At 42.5% G+C, this 25888-nt stretch overlaps 1 protein-coding gene across 1 annotated transcript; it reads right to left on the minus strand.

Annotated features, from left to right (window-relative positions):
* Window positions 1-4370: 4370 nt before the first annotated feature.
* LOC147638255 (rhodanese-like domain-containing protein 7) lies at window positions 4371-21768 on the minus strand. The gene is made up of 5 exons (XM_086798170.1): window positions 21317-21768; window positions 7242-7493; window positions 6999-7097; window positions 6348-6605; window positions 4371-5115 (listed from the first exon to the last, which is right to left on the minus strand). Exons 1-5 carry the CDS (start codon window positions 21698-21700, stop codon window positions 4732-4734), a joined length of 1377 nt encoding a protein of 458 aa, XP_086654296.1. The 5' UTR covers window positions 21701-21768; the 3' UTR covers window positions 4371-4731.
* Between the last annotated feature and the right edge of the window lie 4120 nt (window positions 21769-25888).

The raw sequence follows: 25888 nt of genomic DNA on the forward strand, positions 1-25888 counted from the left end.
CTCTATAAATACATCTATTTCAAATGATGATTCCAAAGTAGGGATGGTAGACCCCTGAAGAGGCGAAGAGGTGAGAAAAATTGTGTGAATAAAATGTGGAGTTAATCTCCTTGGACTATTAAGGTTAGCGGTGAATAGAAGAATCACACATGAACCTTAGAAGAGTTGAAGCATAAAAATGAACTTTAGGAATAGTTGTGAATAGAAGAATCATATATGTGGTTCGAGGTGAATAGAAGAATCACACATGAACCTTAGAAGAGTTGAAGCCTAAAAATGAACTTTGGGAACCTTAGTTGAAATAATCCTTTGATTTAAAAAGCCTAAAATGAGTCATAAGGCTCTTGAAAAGGCACGTATGAAGAGAGTAAAAGAGCCCATGTGAATGAATTATGAGGGTGAGAAAAACTAGAGCATTTAATTTTTTCTTATAAAAAGAGCTCTCTAAAGTTTCATGTAACTTTTCCTACATTAATGTGTCTTTGTAGATTTCTCTACGCTTTCTTAAGCTCAAGCTCTCGACCTTTTGGATTAAGGTATTGCTAATCACATAATGCTTATTGTGTAAGGTCTTGATTTTGTTTGTTCAGTTTTTTTTCTTCTCCATGCTAGGTTGAAAATTAGCACAACTTTGCCCCCTAATCACCTTGAGTAATTTGCGTGTTTTTTAAAGCCTCTTTTTGGTAGAGATTAAGGCTTAATGTACTCTTGTATTAGAGTTCTTGCACTTTACCCTTAATCATGTGGATAGAGTCCTTACGAACCTTGTACATATTATAATGTAAAACTCAAAATCCAAGTGTATAGCTAGAATACACGAGGGAGATTTTTAAAAAAACAATCATATCAAAGAAAAGTTAAAAAGGAAAAAAAAAAGAATTTTCAATGAAAACAAAAATGCGAAACAAAAGAAAGCAGAAAAAATAAGAAAGCAAATGTGTTGGTAAATTATAAATAACCCTTATTCGAAATTTGACTAATTGTTTATTATCATGTGAGTGAGTGTGAGAAAACTTCACACTCACAAACAAGAGTCACTTTGCTCATCACGAGACCACTTCACTCACGTTTGTGACTCACTCACTCGACACCAAGTCTCATAATTTGTGAGCATACTCACGCTCACACTTCACTCACGTCCGCCAAATTAACTTCAGTCGCCACATTCACGTCCCTATTCCAACTCATTCCCGTGAATCTCACTCATGGTCGTCGTGATCACCATCATTCACGTGTTTTCTTTGCTGATGTAGCGTTCGTGAATTTTCTAAATTTCCACAAAACCTGCGCTTGATTCAGATCTTGGGTTCGAACCTCGGCACGTCCTTCCCAAGAAACTCTGAAGCACAACAACAAGAGACACCTGGAACACCTCTGGGGTGGGAACAATAGCCCAGCAGTTGTTGAGCTGGGAGCTCTAGACCCTCCTGGACACGAGTTCTAATCGAGCTCACCCCTCCCCACACTCCACCAAGGGGTGGCTTAAAAGAGGGTGTGTGAGTAAATCATCTCAATTAACACAAGAGGCACCTAGTTAACCAGAGCACCCCATTATCCCCCTTTTGGAGCAACCCATCAGGTAGAAGTTCATCTCCCAGTGATCACACATTCAATGATGACATGCTTCAAGTAAAAATCACCCAAGGCGACTATACATTAGCACAACAAGCCGGCCTTCTAGAAGACGACCTGTATGCCTTGATTACAGCTCTTTCTTGGTGTTAATAGGGTCAAGTTGACTCCCAAGAGGCTTATAGCATACTTAGACAAACACTCTAGATAAGATGTCAGCCGCTGAATCTACTAACTCATGTGGCAAAGAGCTCCCAAAATATCATGATTCATCAACATAATGAGGCAGAGACGTACAGAAAACAAAGGCTATGGGAAGAGCTTGACAAATAGAGAACCATTGTGCTTGAAGCCAAACTTGAGCTTGCAAAATCCCCCCAAGCAAGAGAAAAGTTAGAAGCCAAAGCCAAAGATCAAATGGGTCATGAAACAGCTTTCAAGATCAAATGGCCAAGCTTCAAAAGCACAACTTCAGCAGGGAAAGGCCAAAGCCAAAGGAGCTAATGGAGTAACCACCAAGATCTCTCTCTAAAGAAAATGATGAGCTCATGCAGAAGGTCAAAGGAACCACCGAGCTCTTGATGAGGAAATAGATTACACCATGTCACTCATCAAGGCTCAAGAAGAAGAGTATAAGAAGGCTCTTGACAACAAACAGGCTCAAGTGCAAAATGTTAGCAGAAGCCATGGGTATAGGCAGCGAATGCAAAGAAAACAAACTAAGAGACTTCAGATTTATCATTGGCCCTGTTATAGAATCTCCAAATATCAATAGGGAAGCATCACTCTAGGAGCTGTGGCAAATGCTCCTATCAGCAACCCAAGATAAAAGAAGCAGGCTTGTTCTACCCATGCTCAATCTCAGCTATAATCACGAGATAAAAATCAGTAAGAGAGAAGCTCAATGTAGTGATACAAGGCTCAATCACTACCACACGCACTTAATCTTCTGAATAGAAACGATTTTTCTCAATATACCATTCATAGATTGCACAGAAGCAACATATGGTACCACGTATCTTAGTACAAGGGTACGAACTCTTCCAACTGTTAATGATTTCATGACCGGCTTGTTACCCTTCCAAAAAAACTCTCCATGCCCCCTACCATATGGTTACTATAGAGAACAATCTTTGGCCAAGGCCATGGAACCGTGCTCTTGCTTGGTGTAATCCCTTTTTGCATAAGGCAATCAATCATCTTGCTTGGTGTAATCCCTCTTTGCATAAGGCAATCAATCATCTTGCAGATGAGTGGATATGAGGGCAGCTGGCTCTTTCATGTAAACAATTATGGACTTTGAGAACAAGGGCAGCTGGCTCTTTCATGTAAACAATTATGGACTTTGTGAACAAGGCCATCTATTCCATGGACGAAATGTGAAAGCTGCAACAGCCGTGACCACAAAAGATTATGATATTCAAATTTTGGCATGCCTTGCAAAGATAGACATTGTGTTTACCCCTTACTCCGTTATTCTCTAAATCTAAAACAGTCAAAGAAGACTTTTGAGTCAATTCATATACCCACTTAACCCCATTAATGATATTTTTGCCATTTGTATCCACTTTTGCCTGCCCTCTCCCCTCTTCTTCTTCTCTTGCTTGTTTCTCTCTGCAAGCCTGATTATAATGAGTACTCACTTCGTTTGTGGTGGGCGTCTATGGTAGCTTTCAAATGTGGGTGAGGTCATTAATTAAATTCCCATCATGCCTACTCAATGCTGTCTAGGCCATCCGCCACACGAGGTGTTGGGAACTGAACCTCGCTTATTTATCAATTGTGTGTCCAACACAATTGTGCAAACGTGTATTCCCACCGCAGTTGAGACAAGGTTGCTACCAATTGGAATTTCCCCTCTTCAAGATCTTCACATGCCATCTTCAAAACCAACCTAAACAGAGTCATGTATGGGTAAGCAGTTGGAGGAATACATGGGAATCTGATACACCTTTAAAAGGCTTCATAAACAAGGTGACATGAAATCACAAGACGCCTTCCATTAAGTTATACAATATTCTAGTTGAATGGCTAAACATAACTAACTGTGAATGTCATGTGCCTCTTGGCATTCCTTTCCAAGCCCCCCAAAAAAAATAAAACAAAAAAAGCAAAAAAAAAAAGCAAAAAATAAACAAAAAATAAACAAAAAATAAACCATGTAGGAGAGGACTACACTTTATACCATAAATGCTTCCAATGAATGAAAAATATCTTCAACCCTAATATAACCACTCATCCTCCAGATTAGAATTCAATCACTCCTTACAAAAATCATATGCTAGTGGATTTCCTTACTAAACCTGGGGTCTTGTGTTTGACAAATGCAATCTCTGCCAAGACTCAAACAAGTTCCTACGGCCTGCTTATCAAAACCCGTTTAGTGACATTGCATACAATAGAGAAACAACTACCATAAAAGCAGACTCTGTTTACTCATGCATCCGTGTGAAGAATGATGAAGGGAGTGACAACTTTCTTCTACTAGTGTCAAAGCAGTAAGAGAGAAGGTTTTGCTCTTTCTTTCGTGAGATCTTCTTTCTCAAGAGGACTGATTCATATATACAACCTTCTCAATTGTTGATCTAATTAATCTTTTTAAGGTATTCCAAAGATAAGATTTTCCTTCATTGTTGAAGCTTCTATGGTATTTGCATAATTTTTCTTTGCAGAACACACCTTACTTGCACGATATGGACCATAGTACTTTTTCCCTTTTCTATACGAAGACTTTAACCAATGACAGTTGGACACTCACACACCATTTATGTGTTGTTGAATGCATTCAAATTCTCATGTTCAAGGTACAAAACAAGCATCCTTGGAATTCCAGACCTAAAAGGCGAGATCTCAATACATTGACTCGGCATCAAATAGCAACACGTTACACTTGATAGATCAGTGTTTGGGTCACCGCGGCAGTGAAAGAGGTGGTAAAAGTGACCGCATAATCATCTTGCCAGCCATGCGCACCAGCAAAAGACGGTTTTTGAGTACATCACACCACCTTGCAATGTTAGCGTGTGGTACTGCTCCCTCTCAAAGCAAATGTTTTAGGTTCAAATCGCCTACCACTTTCTAAAAGAAAGCTCAAAATGTTTGTAGGAAAACCACAAATTTCCAAACAAAAAACTCAGAAGACAGACCATAAACACATTCTTAGACCGACTTCGAAAATACACTATTTCCCAGCCAAGACTTTCCTTGCTGAGAGGGTGTTGACGGGCACGTACCCTTGTTGGGTCCACCCACCAATCCCCACATTTCAAACTGCTTTTGACGAGCTCTGGCCCTCTCTTTCTCTTTCTCTGACTTAATGTGGATACAGTGAGGGCATGATACTCCATCTTCCCAGTCCGGTGATAGCATATCCTCATCGCTTACAGGCTTTTTGCACGCATAGCACAGCTTGTAAGTTCCGGGCTTCAGCCCATGCTCCACAGACACTCTTTTGTCAAAAACAAAGCACTCTCCTTCCCACATGCTCTCACTAGCAGGGACTTCTTCCAAGTACTTGAGTATACCACCCTCCAGATGATAGACCTGATAAACGAAAAAAGCATAAGCAAATGGCAAAGTGGCTCAAGACTAGGGATTTGCATCCCATAAAAAGGCTAGACAAGACTAACAGCTAACAGTACATTTGTGAGGAGCATTTTAAACCAAACCAGGAGTGACCATACATAACTGAAAGATATGCAAGACATCTACACGCACCTCAAAAGTAGATATAGCAAGTTCTCAATTGCCAATGTATTCTATGGTCTTTTGCATGTGTGCAACCTTCCCATCATGGTTGAGTGCTGGGCACCTTCTTTGGTGCTGGTTTGCAGGCCTATTTATGACCGAAACAGGTCACTAGTCCTTGCTTCTTTAGAGCAGGCTGAGATTCCATGCTTGGCTGGTCCTTTGGTTCCCTGTCCCACACTCTCATAGGTTGATGCTTCTCAATCTATCCAGTGCATCCCACTTACTCTCTCTAAGCACCTTCTATACCTTGACTAACAATCGGGCTGAAACCATAACCCTAGTCTACATGCCACATGCATCTAGGTGATGAAGCTGATGACTGTGATGGGATATGGTCTGCACATTATTTTACACATGGTCTTGTGTAGAAGCAGACACACAAACAGCCAAATACATCATCAATTATGCAAGGTGCATCTAAGGCTGGGTTCACAAAAGGCCAGACAACTCGAGAACCCAGCAACGTGGAAAAACATTTTAGGCAAATGAGGTGTCTGATTGTCCAGCATTATTCACAAGCAGGGTAGTTGCAGGGCAAGGTGATCCACTGATAGTCAACTCACAGACGCAAAGCAGCGAAAACTATCCACTGATAGTCAACTCACAGACGCAAAGAAGCAAAAAAATATTTACAACCCCTGCACCACCAACAAAACAACCACCCCCCCCCCCCCCCCCCCCCCCCCCCCCGCGTGGCTGGATGTGGAGAGGAAAATTGGTAAAGTTAATGAGCTGACAAGACTTGAACCCTGCCACTGGCCAGAAAGTCTCCAATGTTACAAGATGGGCTGGCGTAATTGGCTGTGTAGGGAAAACTACAATATTTTTAAAACTTATGTGCGAAACAATCAACAGAGAGCTGTCCAACTGGTGCAACGTCCCCCTTGGCAATTAAACAGCTGTGAGCCCATCCTAAGTAACTCTCATTACTCAAAGAAAGTCAAAAGTCCTTAAACCTTCAATAAGCCAACTCGTGACTCCCCACCAGTCACTAAAAGAATAATAGAAAAAAAAAATCTACATACCTCAGTGAAACCTTTGCTCATCAAAAGGCTAGTGGCTTTCTCACATCTTATTCCACCAGTACAATACATAGCCACTTTCTGTGGCAGTTCTGTGGGCATTGTTGAGTTTACAGCGGTGGGTTGAGAACAATCTATCTGCTTCAAAATATGATCCTCTACCCAAGAAGGAAACTCCCGGAAGGAATCAGTTTCTGGATCCACTGCTCCTTTAAACTTCCCTATCCGGATCTCATAAGAGTTCCTCACATCCACAACCATCTGCACATACAATCGAAGCCTTGGCCAAGTCACGTAGAGTTGCAGCAAACATGGAAACAGCTGGAGCCTAGATGGCGGCGCATTCAATATATATGTAAATGTGTGTATATAAATGCATACATTACATATGAGCATACATACATAGCTACATTGACACTATACGTATACATTAAAAGTATCTACAAGTGAATATATATGTAAAATGTGTATATACACGCACATACATATATGCATAATACACATGCAGTAAATATGTATGTATGTACGACATTCGTCACATTGAATATATATGTTTATATACACCCGCATGCATGCATGCATTGTATACATACATACATATACATTAAACATATCAAGTAGAATCCCCGGGTAAAGATGGTTGGAAAAGCTCACCGTGCCTTCTTGTTGGATCAAGGAATTCCAGTCTTTCGGCTTAACATACTTCCCCACCTGCTCTGCTGGGGATACTTCAGGCAATCCCAATGTAACAATCTGGGAGCATTGATAAGACAATCATCAACAGAAGCACAGGGTCAAAAAATTCACACCTAGCTCTTCTATCAAGCCCAATCTAGCAGTGGAGACCTGGGCTAAGCAAATATGAGACCCTCAAAGATCTGAACTAGGGCCATATACCTCATTTTTAAGCTTTACTCGAACATGGCCCCAACGAAACGGAGCATCATCACCAGCTCCTAAAGGAGACTTTTCTGTGTGGCCATCATGAAGCTGCTCCTCCTCGTCAGTAGCAGATGATTCAGTCCGTCTAAGATTGGTGAGCCGCTCATCAGATTGTATGCTGTCCAGAACTTTTTCGACCGCACCTCGTGTGCCACATATGCTTCCATTGATGCCTTCAAGAGCAAGAATAATACCTCCTGAGACACGCTGTTCATTAAAATTACACTCTCGCAAATAATTCAAGGTAATACCAGAAAATGTTCTAAAAATAGCAAGGATTCCTATATATATGTTCTTTTGGAAAACTTAGCCTCTGCTCCAAAAGAAAATATTGACCTGCATCAAAAAAGGCTAACATCACACCACTATCAATTGATCATGAGCACCTCACATATTCCAGAGGCATCACCGCCACATCAGCACCAGTCAGACCAGCAAGTTCACTTCAGTTCTAGTGTTGCCTAGTGCTCAAAATTGCAAGCCACTAATATATTTTTTAAACCCTTGGCTACTCTGTGTCGACTACTGGCTACATGCAAGCATTTAACAGAGGGAAAATGACAGTGGAAGAGTCAAAACACACAAAACACAAGCACATCTAGTAACCTACTGATATTCTCTGATTTACTCAGTCAGCAAACGCTCCACATTGAAAAAGATTGTTCATAGCTAAGATAGTAAGCCTAAGAAAAGGTGACCAAATGCAAAAAAAAATGCCCAGGTTGGTGAAACGCAGATGCTTCCCCAAATGCAGGCTCACTGTGCTGCCACCTACCTTTGAATGCATGCTTGTAAGCTCCCGTTAAACTGCTTGATTGTTCAGGAGGCAGATTTCTTGATGAATGAAGAGGGGAAGAGAGGGGCCAATTTAGAAGGCAACCAGTTCCCTTATATGCCAGTCACCTACTTTGGCTAGCTACCCAACCTACTGCCAGCATGCCTAACCTATTGCCAACCTGACCTCTCCGGCCTGTCCAGACCTGGCTGACCTATCTCCATCTACAACATGCTAGCTATGTGGATGTGTAATTGATGAAGATTAACGCTAATCACATGAGAATGATGACACACAGACGGAGAGAGAAGCAGAGAGAGACTCCTAAATATTACTAAATGAATGAGCATTTACACAGACTAGCAAAGATCCAAATCCACGAGTGGAAGCTTTGGGTAGTCTTCTTTCAGCCCTAAGCATTGCATAGGAACACTTGATGCAAGAACAAGCAACATAGACAAAGAATAGAGAGAGAGGTGGCTGTATTTTCAGTATATTCATATAGTACAAAAAGGTACATGATTTCTGGCAGCAAGGTGGAAAACCCTATCCTACCTATCTACTGTGACCCAACCCCTCTAGAGAGTCAGATGATCTACCATGAGCAAAGCGATGCCTTTTAAAAGCCTTAGAAGGAATAGTGAACTGGCCGTCAACAGTGTTAGACATCATCCCCTTCCTGCTGGCTTCTTATTTGGTGTCCTATTTTAGCCTCTGGGGCTGACCATGTTAGTCAGAGGGGCTGGTCACCCCTCAGTGCTCACATATATTTTACCCATATTTATTCCCCATTTTATGGTCCTGGGTATTTTCCCAGTCGTGTAGGCACTTTCACCAAACGGCTGCCTTCATGTAGGCATATATATAGCCGGCATGCCTCCCTCATATCTCACTGCTTGCGTAGCATTGTTTGCTGCAGTCCCTCACATACGAGGTTCTCCCCTCTTGCTCGGGACATGTATTCCTTTTGGTGATGATATTGAGAGCAGGTTCTCACCTGTGTTTCCTCTCCATCTTTCTCTCTCACTCTCTCTTATGTTTCCACTTTCCCTTCTTCCGCTGCACATTCTATCATGGTATCAAAGCGCCAGTGATCGTCAGCGTTGGATGTTCCCTCCTCTACCTCTTGATTTCTGTGTTTCTCTGCCTATGGACAGATCTGCGTTTTTTCATGCGTTGAAGCTTGCGTTTCAGTTCTTCAAGGGCTGATTCATCCCCAATGCAGTGGGCTGCAGTCCCTCTTCATCAGGGCATCAGTTGGCAGCCTCTAGGCGGCCTGACGGGGGCATTTTTTTTCAGGACAGCATACCTGCCCTTCTAGCAACACCTTCCAGGGTTCTCAGGCGACTATTTTTCCAGGTCTGGGCAGCAACATTGCTGTCCCAACAGGCTGCATTTCTGGCCTGTTTGGGCTTGCTTTCCCATGCCCTGTTCTTGGAGCTCTCTGGGCTCCCCTTTTGGCCTCTTCAAAGGGCCTTCAACTAGGCCCTAGGCCAGCACCTGTCCCTTCTGATTATCTTGTGCCATCCTCATCCCCCCCCCCCCCCCCCCCCCCCCCCCCCCCCCCCGATTGTACTCGTTCTCTGCAGCAGTTCTTGATCTGAGGCTTCAACGTTTCCATATTCAGCCTGTTCTGCAGCCCCTTTTACCTCTGCGTTTTCAGATTTGCAGCCTTGGTTGCTGCATTTTTCTGAACCGATCTTGCTTGTAGCTCTACCTTCACCTGGGCTTCATCTGTTGGACCCGAAGGTACCTTCTCTTCAGCGTTTTTCCTCATAGGAGGTGTGGACACTGGTTGACCTAAATTTTCAAGTTTGTAGCCCTTGCTTGGCTGCGTTTTCTTCTTCAGTGGACACAGATCACTTGCAAAGGGGGTTTCTTGTTTGGATAGTGGCTTTGGAGGCAGTTTGGTACTTGGGGAGGATTCTGAGTTTCAGATTTCAGTCAGCGTTTTGCTGATTTTGGAGCATCTATACCTGTGTTTTGTTCCTGGCCTACACGGTTTCCCGGTTTCTACATGTTCCTTGCCTTCTATTGACAGTGGAGTGCTATTTTTTGCTGGATAGCAGTGTTTTGGCTGCGTTTTGCTTTCCACAGGAGTTTTCTACACTCAAAGAGAGCCTATCTCCAGCTACTTCACTTGAGCATCAGTTTCGGGAGCTGTTTTGTATCTGTGGAGACTTTCTTCTGTGACAGGAGTTTACAGATTTTGGAGGAGAGCAATGATCTTTTCAGAGATCCTGAGCAGAGTTTATTTTGTCCGAGCTTGTGTTCTTTGCAGTATTTGTAGAACAAGGAGGGTGTTTTGCCCTTGCGGTGTGATCCTTTCACATGGATCATTTATTTGTTGCTGATTCTTGGGATCTAGTTCTACTTCTGGAACAGTCTTCTACTATCTGTGATGCTTTTGACGACTTTGTTACCACTGCAATTTATATTCCTGCTTCCCTTCCTCATTGTGAGGAGTCTACCTCTGCCTCTCTTTGTGATGCTTCTGAGGATGCCCCTCCCCCTGCTAGTTCTGCAGGCTTGTTGTTTTGGAGGATGAGTGGGATGCTTTGGATCAACCGTGCCTGGGACACAGTGGTTCTTCCAGAGTTTTTTGGATTTGGATCAAAATAGGTTGGGCTTATATCAGTCCGACGATATCTTTTTTCAGAGGGGGATGTGGAGTCCTTTTGTCCTGCGATGCCCATCTCAGTTGCGTGTACTTATGTACAGCATTGGGCAACTCATGTTATGGAGTTTGAGCAGATGAACCCCATCTTTTCTACAGAGTCTTTACATCTTGCGATGCCGACCTTTTCAGAGGATGCTTGTATACAACATTTGGCTACTCTTGGTACAGAGTTTGAGCAGATTGACTCTATTTCTTTTGAGGTTCCCAGTGAGGAGCAGTTTGCTTCTCCCAGGATTGATTATATACAGGATCTAATCTTGGTTGGTTATGAGGTTTTTCATACCTTCTCCAGGCTGGATACACAACATTTGACTTCGGGGAGTATTCTTACACTTGGGTTTGGAACCATTATTTGGAGCAGCACGTCGCAGCCTATATGGTTGTTTTCTTGCAGAGGAGCAGTGTACCTGGCAGCTTGTTCTGTTGCTTTTGTAGCTGAGTTGCTGAGGAGATTGCTTGTGGAGCTTTCTTGGTACCTGTTTCTGCAGTCTTTCATCTTTGATCAAGGACGGCGTCTCTGGATTCTTGAGTTCACTCAGCATCCATTTGCTGCAGTCCCTCACATACGAGGTTCTCCCCTCTTGCTCAGGACGTATATTCCTTTTGGTGATAATATTGAGAGCAGGTTCTCACCTGTGTTTCCTCTCCATCTTTCTCTCTCACTCTCTCTCTTGTGTTTCCACTTTCCCTTCTTCCGCTGCACATGCTATCAAACAGTTCCATTAACATGCCTTAATCAATTCGCAACACCATCTGATAGATACTCAATCTGCTGGCCGACAGGATCCTCGTCCAATCACCATGCCTTCCATGCAGGTGACAGCTACTACTGCTCCAAAACATAATGTTTTATCTCCTGCAAATCAGGGATTAGCCTAGGATTAGCCATGCCCACGTGCATGCCCATGACATCCCTTGTGCTAAACTTGATGATGGGACTCCAACTTCCGACGCTGGATGACTGTCACCATCCCCTGTCTCCACATATGGTCTTTGTAAACGGAAGGGCAACTGAACACGGAAAATCTAATCAATCATGAAATCTAAAAATACACATAAGCATGCCAGATAAAACAAGATGACAAATCTACACAGAACACCACACTAGGGGCCAGAAGATGGGCTGACCCCCCCCCCCCCCCCCTTTATGGTTAGATTACCAAAAAGGAGTCTGCTTCCAATACAACTTTGCGGGTGCCCAGGGTTCACCACTAGTTGTACCTGTTTCTTCCAATACAATATGAAAACAAGAAAATATAACATAAACTGAATTTGCTGACAATTCTCAGCACAAGTGAGCATTCCCGGTATCAAGCACATGATGCAGGACAACTATGGACAGCCCATAGCACTCCCACATCAGCCCGAGACAACTCAACATCATCTTCTTCTTCCTGTATGGCTCATAGGGCAAGTCGACCAGCCCTCAAAGGCTATTTTCAGCAGTCAACCAGCCCTCAGTAGCCTCGGAAGAACTCGACCAACAGTTGTACACAAGCCTGCAGGCCCCTGGTTAGAAGGAAAACTGTCCAGATGCCCACAACCAGCTCTTCCTCTCTGTTTTTATCCTCTGTCCAGCCTCTGTTCAAGCTGTAAATCAGCCGGCCAGCAGTGGAGAACATGCAGAAGGGGTCGGCCAGCACCTCCCATGCACCTATTAGGTTTTTGTCGCGATATAAGGCTGCAAACAGCCTGTAAAAGTAGTCGACTAGCTCCCATGCACCCAGAAAAGCATGCTCCTCACATAAAACTGGAGTATTACTCAAGATTAGAGCTCCTCCGCCAGTTTTAGCTCCCACGTGTGTTTTTTAGGTCCAAAAGGGGGCGCCCACTTGAAGGAGGCCCAAATAATGTCCAGTGCCCAGCTTTTGGCCGCCACGTGTATTAAATAAGTCCTGCTCAATGTGTACTCACTTATAAGTTGTCCGGCCACTTATAAGTGAGTATGAACCTGCATCAATAATTATTAGCATGTGAACTCATAAAGCTGTAAATTGAGTTTTTGGGAATACTTACCACCTGCAAAACACATGTAGACCACCTGTCAGTCCCAAACAGGTGTGCACATACACGTCCACAGGGTGCCCAGGCATCCCCGGCCCCATGGACAACACAGGCAGAAATCTCAAGCATTGTCCAGGCAAACAAGACAAGTCATCCAAAGATAAAATCAAAGTCATACACACACGAGTGCAGCTAGATTGGAAAAAACACCCATCTGCTCAGTTGTATCCGATAAAACGTCCACGGCTCATGATCCTTCCGAAACCTTCCCTGCTCAGTTGTATCCGATAAAACGTCCACGGCTCATGATCCTTCCGAAACCTTCCCAGAACATAAATAAAACAGATCTCCAAGATAGCTAGTCCCAGAGAATTTCATAATGTCTGGCTCCATGGACCATACATGTACACCATGTCAGGCCCCACAAGCCACACATGTACTATCATGTCAGGCTACACCAACCATACATGTACTGTGATGTCAGGCTCCATATGCCACACAGACACACCATGTCAGGCTACACCAGCCATACATGTATGTCATGTCAGGCTACACATGCCACACATGAATAGTAGAAAAATAGAAGCTTTTCAGTTGCGGTCAACTGCTTAGAAGCCGGGGAGAAGTTCCGGATAATCCGCAAAATAATCCCGTCCATCCATTTTGCATCCATAGCAAAATAGTTTTTAAACTTCACAAGATACCTCCACACTAGCTTACCACCTGCATGCTTGCGCTCTTTATTAAAATCTATCTGCTCATGTTGCAATACCTCCTCAAGTTCATCCACTTCAAGTGGATCTTCCAAAACTGGTTCCATAGGAGGTGGTCCCACATAAGGCCTCAGCAAACTGACATGAAAGGCATTGTGTATTTTCTAGTGATCGGGTAATACCAATCTATATGCCACTTCATTTATTTTCTGCAAAATTTGGAATGGCCCATAATACCTATTTGAAAGCTTAGGAAACCGGACTTCCTTACCTGGTCGCTTCCGAAGAAGTGCTTTCTCAAACTTCAGTAATACCCAATCACCTTCCTTGAAAACCACCTCTCGCTTGTGTTTTTCAGCTCTTTTTCTGCTTAGCTTGAGATCTTTCTATGGCTGTCCGAACCTGTGCAAACGCAATATCCAAATCACGGACATACTCATCTGCTGCAAAGATTTCATCTTTTGTTCATAAGATAGGTGGAAGCACCACCTTGCCATAGACTATCTCAAATGGAGCCTTATTAGTTGAAGAATGCACTGTGTTATTGTATGCAAACTCAACTAATGGCAAATACTTTTCCCAATCTGACTTCTGCTCAGATACATAACACTTGAGCAAGTCAAAAACAGCTAAATTTGCAATTTCACTCTAACCATCCGTCTAAGATCGATAGGCTGATGAAAAACTCAACTTTGTGCCCATATTATCAAACAATGCTCGCCAAAATAAACTAGTAGTCTGAGGATCTCTATCCCCCACAATAGACTTGGGCATGCCATGATGTTTGAAAATCTGAGCTAAGAACAACTTTGCCATGTGCTCTGGCTTGATTGTTTTCCTCATAGGAATAAAGTGTGCATGTTTGCTAAAACGATCTATAATAGTCCATATAGCATCATTTCCATGCGCCGATTTCGGCAAATCCATAATGAAATCCATAGCAATGCTTTCCCATGGTTCTTGTGGAATGGGTAAGGGCTGAAGCAAACCAGGTGTCTTGTGTCTGTCAAACTTGACTTTCTCACACACTATGCACTCTCGCACATAAAGCTTCAATATCCCTGCGTAGAGCTGGCCAAAAGAAATATCTTTCCAAAGCCTATGTAGTAGCCAGAATACCACGATGATCAGCATATGGTGGAGCATGACACTCTTCCATAACCTTTTGTCATAATTCATGCACTACACAAATACAATTCTGCATCATCAAAAACCCATCTCTAATCGAATAAGATGGGATAGCAGTACCATGATTCAAATCAGCCCAAATAAGCTGAAAATCTGTCTCTCCAACATACACGTCTCGCATCCCTGATAAGTCCTGATGGTAGGCGCGGCAGTTACGGCATGTACTTGTGGCCTGCATGACAAAGCATCCACTACCAAATTCTTCTTGCCTGGGATATGCAAAGTCTGAAAATGGAACATGGACAAGAAGTTTGCCCACCTTAGATGCTTTTCCGAGAGTTTAGGCTGTGTAAGAAAGTGTCGTAAACTCTGGTGGTCTGTTTTTACCATAAATTCAGCCCCCAAAAGATAATGCTTCCATGTTTGAAGGGCATGAATAACGGCCAACTCTTTCTCATAAACCTGCAAATACAATTCCGCATGTTGCAGGCGGCGGCTTTCAAAAGCCACTGCATGTCCCTCTTGGTTCAAAACAGTCCCCAAACAATCTCCACAAGCATCACACTCGACCATAAAAGATCTATGCAAATCTAGAATAATAAGAACTGGCCCTGATATGATGGCATCCTTCAACTTCTGGAAAGCTGTCTTTTCGGGTTCCGACCAACGGAATGCTACTTTCTTCTTCGTTAGATCATGTAACGGTGAAGCTAAGAAAGCAAAGTGTAAAATAAATCGACGATAATAAGAGCATAAACCAATAAAGCCTCTAACTTGATGCACATTCTGCAATTCTGGCCAATCCTTGATTGCTTGAATCTTTGCGGAATCCATGCGTACTCTATCCTTGGAGAAACAATATACCCTAAATAGTGAATTTCTGACAAAAAGAATTCACTCTTCTTTCCATTGATGAAGAGCTTATGTTTCCTTATGTTTTCTTATGTTTCCTGATGAAAAGCTTATGTTTCCTTAGCTCTTCAAAAACAATGGCAAGATGCTCTTTATGTTCAACCTCACTCTTTGAAAAAATGATAATACCATCAAAGAAAGTTCCTATGAACTTGCGGTGAGGTCTAAAAATTATATCCATCATTCTATTGAAAGTGGCGGGAGCATTCGTAAGTCCAAATGGCACAACGAAATACTCATATAATCCAAATGATGTTCCAAAAGCCGTTTTGTGCACATCTTGAGGTACCACTCGAATCTGAAGGTAACCACTCTTAAGATCAATGCGACTGAAACAAGCAGCTCCCTCAAGTTTATCAAGAATATTATCGATTCGAGGAATCGAAAACCTGTACTTGATAGTAATCTTGTTAAGGGTCCTATAATCAACACACATTCTGTATGTCCCATCCTTTTTCTGCACAAGTAAAACTGGAGAACAATAAGGCGAAGAACTTGACCTTATCAACCCCTTCTCAAGCAAATCATGAGTCATGATTTCCTCCTGTTGGGCAGCACTCACCCTATAAAGAGGTCGGTTAGGAGGAGATCTCCCAAGGATTATGTCAATACAATGATCCTCTGGCCTCTCTGGGGATAACTGTCCTTGTAGTGAATCAGCAAAACAATCAGCATATTCACTTAAAAAATCAATCTTATCTTGATCTATGAGAGTTGCAACATCATGCTCAACATTATCACGTACAAAGACCAAGTAAGAACAAGCTGATTTCTTTATTGCCTTTGAAATAGATATATGGCTTACAACTGGTATGGTACTCCCACTAGTACCCGCATCAATACAAACTTCCCTACCCCTATGAGTAAACATAACTTTCTTTTCTTTGTGCAAAATCTTGGAATCCAAACGGTAATGCCAAGGCACCCCAAGTATCATATCACATCCTATAAGTGGTGCCACGAGAAAGTCTTCATGATCCAAATATCCCTGTATTTGTATGCAAAGCTTCCCAATGATGGGAGTGACCTTAACTTCCTTGCCCTCAAAGGCAGCATCTGCATGAAAGTCCATGCCCAATTCCTCAGGCTTTAACCCAAGAGCAGCAGCCACCTGTATGGATATGAGTTATCTGTTGAGGCATTATCAAAAAGGAATAAAGTTGTTTGGTCCTTTAACTTACCCCAAGCTTTGCATAAGATTCTGCTCTTTGGTTCATGTGCAGTGTTACCCTGAACATCGGGTATAACATTCACACTCGGTTTGGCATCTTGCACATTATTCTTTTTGAGATTCTGGGGACATTGAGCTTTCATGTGATCTTTGCTCCCACATGTGAAGCACTTCCCCTCTCTCATGCAATCAAAGCTATGTTGTCTGGACAGCTTAGGATCATCCTTTTTACCCCCCGGCTTCTTTTCTGAGCCCCCTTTTGCATCCTTGGACTCATGAGGCATAAACTTAGGTGGTTGTCCACCCTTTTTCTGCTCATTTCCAGCCCTAAATTTTTCCTTGTATGAGCTGAATTCTTGTCTTTTTGATGCTCCCTTGCCACGCAACTCCTCAGAAATAGTTGCTGAGTATATGAGCTCCTGTAAGGTGTTGTGGGGATATACTGCAAGGCTCTTTTGAATGATTCGTTGCAGCCCTGACTCAAACTTTCTTTTCTTCTCGTCCTCACTAATCGTCATGAAAGGTGTGACTTTGAGAAGAATCCACCAAAACTTTGAAACATAAGAGGAAACGGATTCGCCTTCATCCTGTGTTAGCCAATCCCATTCCTTTCGTACATCCTTCTCAAAGTAAGGAGGAAGGAACTGATCATAAAATTGCTCTTTGAAAGCACTCCATGTACGGACAACTGTCCTATCCAAAAGCTTTGCCATCCACCAATCACTTGCAATCTCTCTAAGATCCATACCCACATGCTTGAGCATAGATTTCTCGGTAAATTCCTCAGTGCAAAAGGCTATTTCAAATTGCCTTATGAAAGCAAGTGCCTTGGTAGTATCCAACTTCCCATTATAGCTCTCGAATTTGATGTCCTTGTCCCCTAACTTGAACTCTTTGGCCTTCTTGCTATGACGAGCATCCCAACGCTCTAATACATCATTCTCCTCGTCATGTCTACAATGGCGACGGTGCCCAAATCTAGGGCTAATTTCCCATGCAACACCTTCCACTCTGGATGGAATTTTAGGAGCAAGAACATACCTAGAAGGTGGAGACACCACCAACAATGCATGAAGATCTTCTGCATCTCTCAAATGGGCTGAAAACCCCTCATCATCCCCACGAGCTGCATGTCGATGTACATCATCTCCTCGAGCTGCATGCCTCCTCATATCTGTTGCTTGGGCTGCAAGTCCCCTCAAAACACTTGCTCGGGCTGCATGCCCACTTACATCACTTGCTCGGGCTGCATGTCCTCTTACATAACTGGTGTGGTTTGCATGCCCTCTCACATCAAATGTCACATGCACTCTGCACTCAGTGCATGGTGACAAGATGGCTCATCATCAGCAGTACAACATTTGTACAGTATTAGTTCCATTCAGGATGATATTTGTCGTACGCCATGACCCCATTGTATATCCTCAGTCCAGGATAAGTCAGGCACGAGCTACGTAGGTCATTCTCAACCATAGTCAGTCAGTCAGTCAATCTGAGTCCCTTAACCCACTTAAAGAGACGCATTCATGCATATATAGTCAGTAGAAACCTTAGGGTTTGCATCAGAAAGCATCCTGCATATTGCACATCATTCATGCATAACATCTAGACCATTGCAGGAACCTCAGATAGCATCCAAGATTTATCTAGGATTTTTCTGGTAATTTTCCCAGCATTTTTAGCATTTTATACATCATTGAGACATTTTATTTGGACATGTGCAGTCAGCCAGCACTGTAGCCAGCCAACTGGCACATCTTGTCCATATAAATAGAGGCTTGGCATAATCATTTAGTCATTCATCATATTTAGCAAGAAAGCCATCAAGCGCTTACCATCCTCAGTCCTAGGAGCATAGGCGATTGCAGTTTCAGCCATCTCTCTTCAGCGTTTGTCTCCTACAGCCCTAGGCGCCTCAAACACATGAGCATTCAGCCATCTACATCAGTAAAACGCAGCAGTTCAGCATTCAGCCTTCGGTCCATCTTGCGTTTTCTGCATCCATACAGTTTTCAGCGTATCGTTTTGCTCCAGCCACTTGGTGAAGGTAAAACGCAACATTCTCATTCATTTACAGCATTTATATACAGTCTAGAATAGTCCCAAACAGCCCCTCTCTCAGCCCTAGCTTTGCATCCCTCCCTCATACCATTGGGAAGAGTGCATAGGCTCAAGATTGGACATCTTTGGTACTTCTATAGCACTGCAAAGTTCAGCCCAACACTTGGTCTTCAAAGGTCTTGCGTTTGGCTTATCGTCAGTCGCACCGTCAATCTCTTTAAAGATAATAAAGCAAATACTATCTCGGTAACGGGATAGGGGGCCCTTCAGTGAGTAATTCGGTACCCCATACGGTGTACAGTTCTCATCTCTCTCTCACATCTCTTTAAAGTTTGAAGTATTAAAGTGGATTGCTAAACTCACGAAACTCAAGATACAAGTCAACATAATTTCAGTAAGTATGATTGTAAGTGTGATCATTTAGCAGTAAATCAATTTATTCATCAATTTACTGCTCATTTTCCATTAGCTAGGATCACAGATCCTCAGGATAGAGTCCACGTAGCAGCTCCCCATCTCGTTGGTGGGGCAGTCACTTGGTGGCAGCATTGGTCTAATCTCTATACAGACCAGACCACAAGTGTCACAGCTTTCAACTGGGATACCTTTGTCCATGACCTGTGACTATGGACTGGCCGCCTGTTGGCTGCCGATAGCAATCTGCGGGCTCCCGACAAGTCCCATGATATGATGCTGATGCCAAGAATGTTGTGCTTACTGCAATTAAATGCTGCGCATTATTTATTGTTGTCCCATATGACTGGCCGCCTGTTGGTTGCCGATAGCAATCTACTGGCTGCCGACAAGGTCCCATGCCCTCATGGTGCCGGTGCCAGTGATAATGCTACTGATGCTCGGAATGCTAACTTAATCAAGGATTCCACTGTTCATGCCGAGGATTAGCCATGGCACCGGCATGTACATGACAATTATTATGTACACTACTACTTTCACATCTATACTTGGTGTTTCTTTTTGATATCTACGACACTCTCGTCATTGAGAAGGCTACGCCTTATGACCCTCTATCAAGAAGACATCACAAGAGATTTTTGAGTAATGGTTGCCTAATCTTTAATTAGAAAACAAACACTGATAGGAAGGCTTTAAGGGTATTGAAAATGAAGCATGTATGCAGCCCTAAAATGCATGGTGGACTGAATATCTTGAATGTCGGAAAAGTACCATGATAATAACTTCCGTGGAATAAGGACAGCCATGGGTACAAATGTTAGTTGCATTGTGTGCGCGTTACAAGGTTGATTCTTTTGGGCATTAGGATCTATCCTACGTGGATATTTTGGTAGGTCAGGTATAAGAAAAAATCCCAAGCTTCCCCTACTCTTCTTGCAAGACTAGAAGTCTGTGCTCATACATTTGCATTGGGCACATAGGCCAGTGCCTCCTAGAAACACAACGGTAGCTGAAAATGCACATTGAAGTAGAGCATTTGATATGCCATTGGCAATGGCTAAGCCAAGAAAAGCTTATTTGTTTGCACAAATAGGAATTTGCACAGTGGGAGATGTCATATTGACTAAAGGCATACCATTATTGTTTCCACAAGCACAATGATGGTGGCAATTGGGAGCCCATTACCACCCTGTATGGAGACTTATTGTTGCTCAGCTAGCAAGACATGGAGAAATGTCGTATATATCGGTTGGGCAATGACACTATGATTGGCTGCTAAAGAATAGCCGACCAAGTTATATTACAGAGTTTCCTCTTGTAGACTACAACGATAAGGGCATATAGATTACTGCTTCCACAACCATGGATAAAGGTTGGGTGTGGCATATGAACAAGTCCTAGGCTAGTGGAAAGGTAATTTGGGATTTTATGGCAAAGCAAATCACCTTTAAAACAGAAGGTTTTTCTATGGAGATGCCTCACGGGAACGCTCTCGGTAGGAGAGTATTTGGCAAAGCGAAAAATTGCGGCTCCAAATTGTTTGTAGTGCAATCATAAGATGGAGAGTATTTATCATTTGCAAATGGGCATGCACTAACACAAGGGATTTTCTAAATCATCTATTTTTGGATATGCGAACAAGATTCCCGGGGATAACATTTGGGAAAATGTTTTGGATGTTTGGAAGATATCCTTTCAGATTGCACAAATATGCTCTTTTCTTTGACTAGGCAAGATATTGGGCTATATGGACAATATGGCTATGAAGTGTTTGCACACCCTCGGATCGACAAGTACGTATAGGTCCATCGATCATTACATCAGTCATTGCATGACAATTTTGAGCCTGCAACAGATTGATCAATAGAAGTATGAAGTGTTTTTCCACTATTTTTAGATGTACTTTAATGAGAACCTCTTACTTTGTTCTCGAATATAAGATAAAATGGTTTCACCAAACAAACAAAAAAAAAAAGTGAAAGCGTGCACAGCGTGCAAATATGTGCATACGTGCGTGCATGCTGAATTAAGGTTTACATTTGTAAACATCGATGTTCCTGTCTTCTGTGGAAATCGATCATCGGAGTCAGCAATTTTGGCTTGTTGAGACATAGGTGCTTAGATACATTATAACTTGTTGAGAGCTATTGTTAGGGTTAGGGCAAGACTTACCAATTCCTCGCAGAGGTCCTTGAGGGGCTGCCGCTTTGCTTCGTAGTCAGGAAGGTGAGCGAACTTGTAGAAAGAAACCACAACGAGGGAAGATGGCGATGGCGATGGCGATGCAGGAACAGAGCCTCCTGAGCTGACATTTGCTTTACCTATGGCGGCAAAAGGGGAAGCGATCTTCAGACAATTCTGTTGCTGCTGCTTGCCCTCCAAGGCCTGTTGATGGTGATGATGATGATTGGATTGCCTGTTAAATTTTACAGCTAGCAGTTGATGTTGTTGTTGCTGCTGTAGTTGGGAGAAGGCCATCAGACTATGGTGGACAAGAGGGCTCAGAGGTCGAAGCTTTGATGTGAGAGAGGTGAGATTCATGGTGGGCGTGCTCATGCTTCCTTGAGGCTACACATCTTTCCACCCACTTAAGATGGGACCTTTGCACACTTTGCCTAGCCTAGGCCAAGCCATTAGGCAACATTCAGATATGCATATTCAGAACTTTTCCTATGCATCTTAATTAATGCCGTTTACACCTAATGTAACATACTAAGGTAGATCCGACACATACATACTAAAAAACTAAGAAAGAAACTTCTCTACTTGCATCTCCGTTGCCTACGATGAAGGAAATGCCACCTCCGCCCCAAGTTCTCATCGTCCTCTTCCTCCTCCTCTGAAAGACACACGGACAGAGCATACCCTACCTCTCATCTACTTAACTATTCATAGAGACTAGCAAACATGGAGACATGTAAGCAAGAAAGGTTGGTGAAGCCTTTGAATCCTCCATGCATGGAAGAAACATAATGGCAAGAGTGAAAGACCGATAACGATGCCCGTAGGTTTATTGCTCTAGGAAGACATGTAGGAGAGAGAGAGAGAGAGAGAGAGAGAGAGCAACACGGATGCTCACACTTAAATGAGAGAGGATGAGAGGGAAGATGTTGCAATATCCCTTAGCTCAAGTGCTCGAGAGAGTTACAAGGATGGTCACCCTCAAACGAGGGAGAGAGAGAGAGAGAGAGAGAACATGTGCTCAAAAAAGAGAAAGAAGGGATCATATGAGGAAGAGAGTGAAAGGCAGAGAGGGTAGAGAAAGAGGCACACGTAAATAGCAGGTATTGGAAGAGGGGCACAAATAAAAAACACTAAAAAAAATATCTCTTTTGATTTAGCAGGTCTAAAAGAGTGGCACAAATTACCACCAAAAACAAACATAAGAGTGAAACTGACACTGAACTAAAGTTCAACCTGTACTAAAACTCACTTTGTATGCTGGGGTTAATTAATTATTACGAAAAAAGCATTTTGGTGGCTTATTCAGGTAATAAATTGAATGTTGGTGGGCTGTGGTTGTGCCACATGGCTCCTCCACAAAAAGCATTAGGAACTTAGATCTCACGTTAGGCTTCAAAAATAGCTACCAGCTTAATCAAACTTCAGGGCCTATTAATTACTTTGTTGCTTTAGACAAAAAGGCGGAGGTAGGAGAGGGACAAGAAGAGAGGGTTTAGGGTGAGGATATCGGATCTGATCGTGGAGGTATGCATGTTAACAACCAACAAGACTGCAACAATCTCATGGTTTCACTAACCACATAACTGGAAGGTTTTTTGACCATGAATCTAGAGGAAAAAACAACTTAATCACAGACTCAAAGAGAACACAAGGGAAGGGATTCAATGGGTGGGCAGTCGTTTTAAGTTCCAAGGCATAAGTGTGGTGACCAAAAAACTTGAAGCAAAAGTTATCTACCTCCTTCCCTTGGCCAACCTTAGATCAAAGAAACAAAGAGCCCCCCAAAAGTTGGTTTAGAAGATCAAGATGGAATGGGCATTTTACCAACTAATCCAAGCTCGCTCATTTATGGTCACAATGGTAGCATTAGCATAGCAATTCTAGTATTCAGTGAAGAAGGTATTGCTAAATTTGCATTTTCAGCTTGCATTTATATACTTGCATATATATAAAGACGTGTATGTATGTATGGATGGATGTGTGTGTGTGTGTGTGTGTGTGTGTACACGGTTTCACAAAAAAGAAGTGTGTGTGTGTGTGTGTACACACACACACACACATATATTTACATACACACACACATATATGCATATATGCACATATATGTGTGTGTATGTATGTGTGTGTGTGTGTGTGTGTGTGTGTGTGTGTGTGTGTGTGTGTGTGTGTGTATGTATATATGTATGTATGTATGTGTAAATATGTATATATACATACATATATATGTATGTGTATATACATATATATGTTTATGTGTGTGTGTGTGTGTGTGTGTATATATATATATGTATGTATGTGTATGTATGTATATGTGTAAATATGTATATACACATACATATATATGTACGTGAGAGGAGTTGCAAGCACCATAGACATAACTAGAGAAACACTAGATAATACGGGCTAAGTGAGTATGTGTGCACTCACCTTCATGGCTCAATATATAGGTGGAGACAGGTTGTTTACAAATTGTTATCATGAAGGCGTATCACCGGCACTATCTCCATGCTCAGAAACCTAACTCGCAAAAAGCCATCGCTAGCGTTGCTGTAAATCGAATGTCTGACACCAGTGGGCGGCTCAGAGTCATAACCCCCCATGCCATAGCCAGAACGCCTGGCACATGCATGTACCAAATGCGTGGGTGCAGAGTCCACATTGAGTGTTTTTATTTTGGGTTTTTGTACCAGTGTGAATATCCCCAAGTGCGACCACTCAAGCGACGATTAAGGCATACTTACCATAGCTCACAAAATGGGAGATATGTGTACAGTTCGCATGCAGGAGTTTAATGTTTTGGCTTTTTTTTGGAAAGTCACACATATGTGAAGAGCCTCCATATTGCAGGCGTTCGTGTAAATCTACTTCCATAGCCTTAATACCATTAGTAAAGGTTTTCTAAAAAATGAGAGATGAGTGTGATTGTGTGTGTGTGTGTGTGTGTGTGTGTGTGTGTGTGTGTGTGAGAGAGAGAGAGAGAGAGAGAGAGAGAGAGAGAGAGAGATTTTCATTTTCATGAGACCATAGTGATGTGAGCTTTCTAATAGATGAGAAGTGTGTGTGTGTGTGTGTGTGTGTAGAGAGAGAGAGAGAGAGAAAGAGAGAGATGTATATGTACGTATACATGTGTGTGTGTGTGTGTGTATACATACATATATATTTGTATATGTATGTATATATACATACATATACACATAAGTATATGTATAAGAAGGGTGGGGGTATTATTGGGAGGTAAAAAAGTAAACAAGCAGAGGGGTTTTTTTAAATTTAAATAAACTAAGAGGGGGGGATTAATATGTGGAGTAAGAGATTAATAACATAGGTAGGGGGGATGAGAAAAGAAAATGGGGCGGGGTGGGTGTAGATAAAGTGTACATGTGCATGTGTTTTATGTGTGTGCGTCTCTGTGTGTGTAGGCATAGAGAACGGAGGTTCGGTTTATGTGTGTGCATGTGTGTATGGGTGTGGATAGAGAGTGACATGTGCATGTGTTTTATGCATGCATGTTGGTGTTTTGTGTGTGTGTGTGTGTGTGTAAATAAAGAGAGGGGGATTCGTTTATGTTTTTTATCATTCCCAAGTATATGTGTCAATATAATTGATAAGAGGTGTTACATTACATATGTGTTGACGATAAAATTGAAAAGTGGTGTTTTTAATCATTCCCAATTTTATGTGTCAGTATACGTTATGTATGTACCTAAGGCTTCCGCACTTACCCAATGAGCAAAGGTGAAAATTCTCTTGCCCATCCACGATGAAAGCTTTGATGCTTAGCTGAGGGCCAACTTTTGCTTGAACTTTGTTTTGACCTTCCAGAGCTATGGGTTGTGGTTGTGGGGCGTCATGGCGCATGAGGGTGTTGTGGGACTATGGTGATCCCTTTGAGCCTTGGTGTTATGGCATAGCGCATGAAGGTGTTGTGGGACTATAATGATCCTTTTGAGCCTTGGGTTTTCTTGGCAGTGCCACAGAAGTTGGTGCATGCCTAGCACATGAGGGTGTTGTGGGATTATAATGATCCTTTTGAGCCTTGGGGTTGCTTGGTAGTGACACGGAAGTTGGTGCATGCCTCTCTTGGGGGTTTAGCACCATGGGTGGCTTTTCTCTAATGGGAATGGAAATAGGCAAGGGCATCACATACAGACTAGATATTGCTTCTTGCTACTTGGTGTCCATAGAATCTTTTAACATCTTTTGGGACTCTCTTAAGTCGAGGTAGTAGCCACATTGCTCTCCGTTTCTACTTAAGCTTTAGGAGTAGTGGGCATGGCTTTAGGTCTCCACTCCATCTTTGATTTGGCATTTAATGTCATGGTTGCAGAGGTGGTGCAAATTCTTTCAACCTTGGAACCTAAATATAGGGGTTCCCTTTATATAAGCCTTAAACTTTGAGTAGCTTTATCGAGATCCAATGGGATATTGGGTTGCTAGAAAGGAACTGATGTTAGGAGCCATCGTTTGACTTTCTTCAACTTAGGAGGTTGTGGTGTGGAGGCATAGTTTTTGGGACCCAAACAAAAGGGTTCCATTCATAAAAGCCTTGAGCTTCTAGCA

The sequence above is a fragment of the Cibotium barometz genome, chromosome 5 (genome assembly GCF_041138505.1).
Source record: "Cibotium barometz isolate CiBa-2024 chromosome 5, ASM4113850v1, whole genome shotgun sequence".
NCBI classification, from domain to species: domain Eukaryota; kingdom Viridiplantae; phylum Streptophyta; class Polypodiopsida; order Cyatheales; family Cibotiaceae; genus Cibotium; species Cibotium barometz.

Coding starts and splice junctions, on each gene's coding strand:
- LOC147638255 (XM_086798170.1), bottom strand. CDS start 21,700: ATGAGCACGCCCACCATGAATCTCACCTCTCTCACATCAAAGCTTCGA. Junction 7,098..7,241: donor GAGTAAAGCTTAAAAATGAG/GTATATGGCCCT, acceptor CAATGCTCCCAG/ATTGTTACATTGGGATTGCC. Junction 6,606..6,998: donor TGATCCAACAAGAAGGCACG/GTGAGCTTTTCC, acceptor TTGTATGTGCAG/ATGGTTGTGGATGTGAGGAA.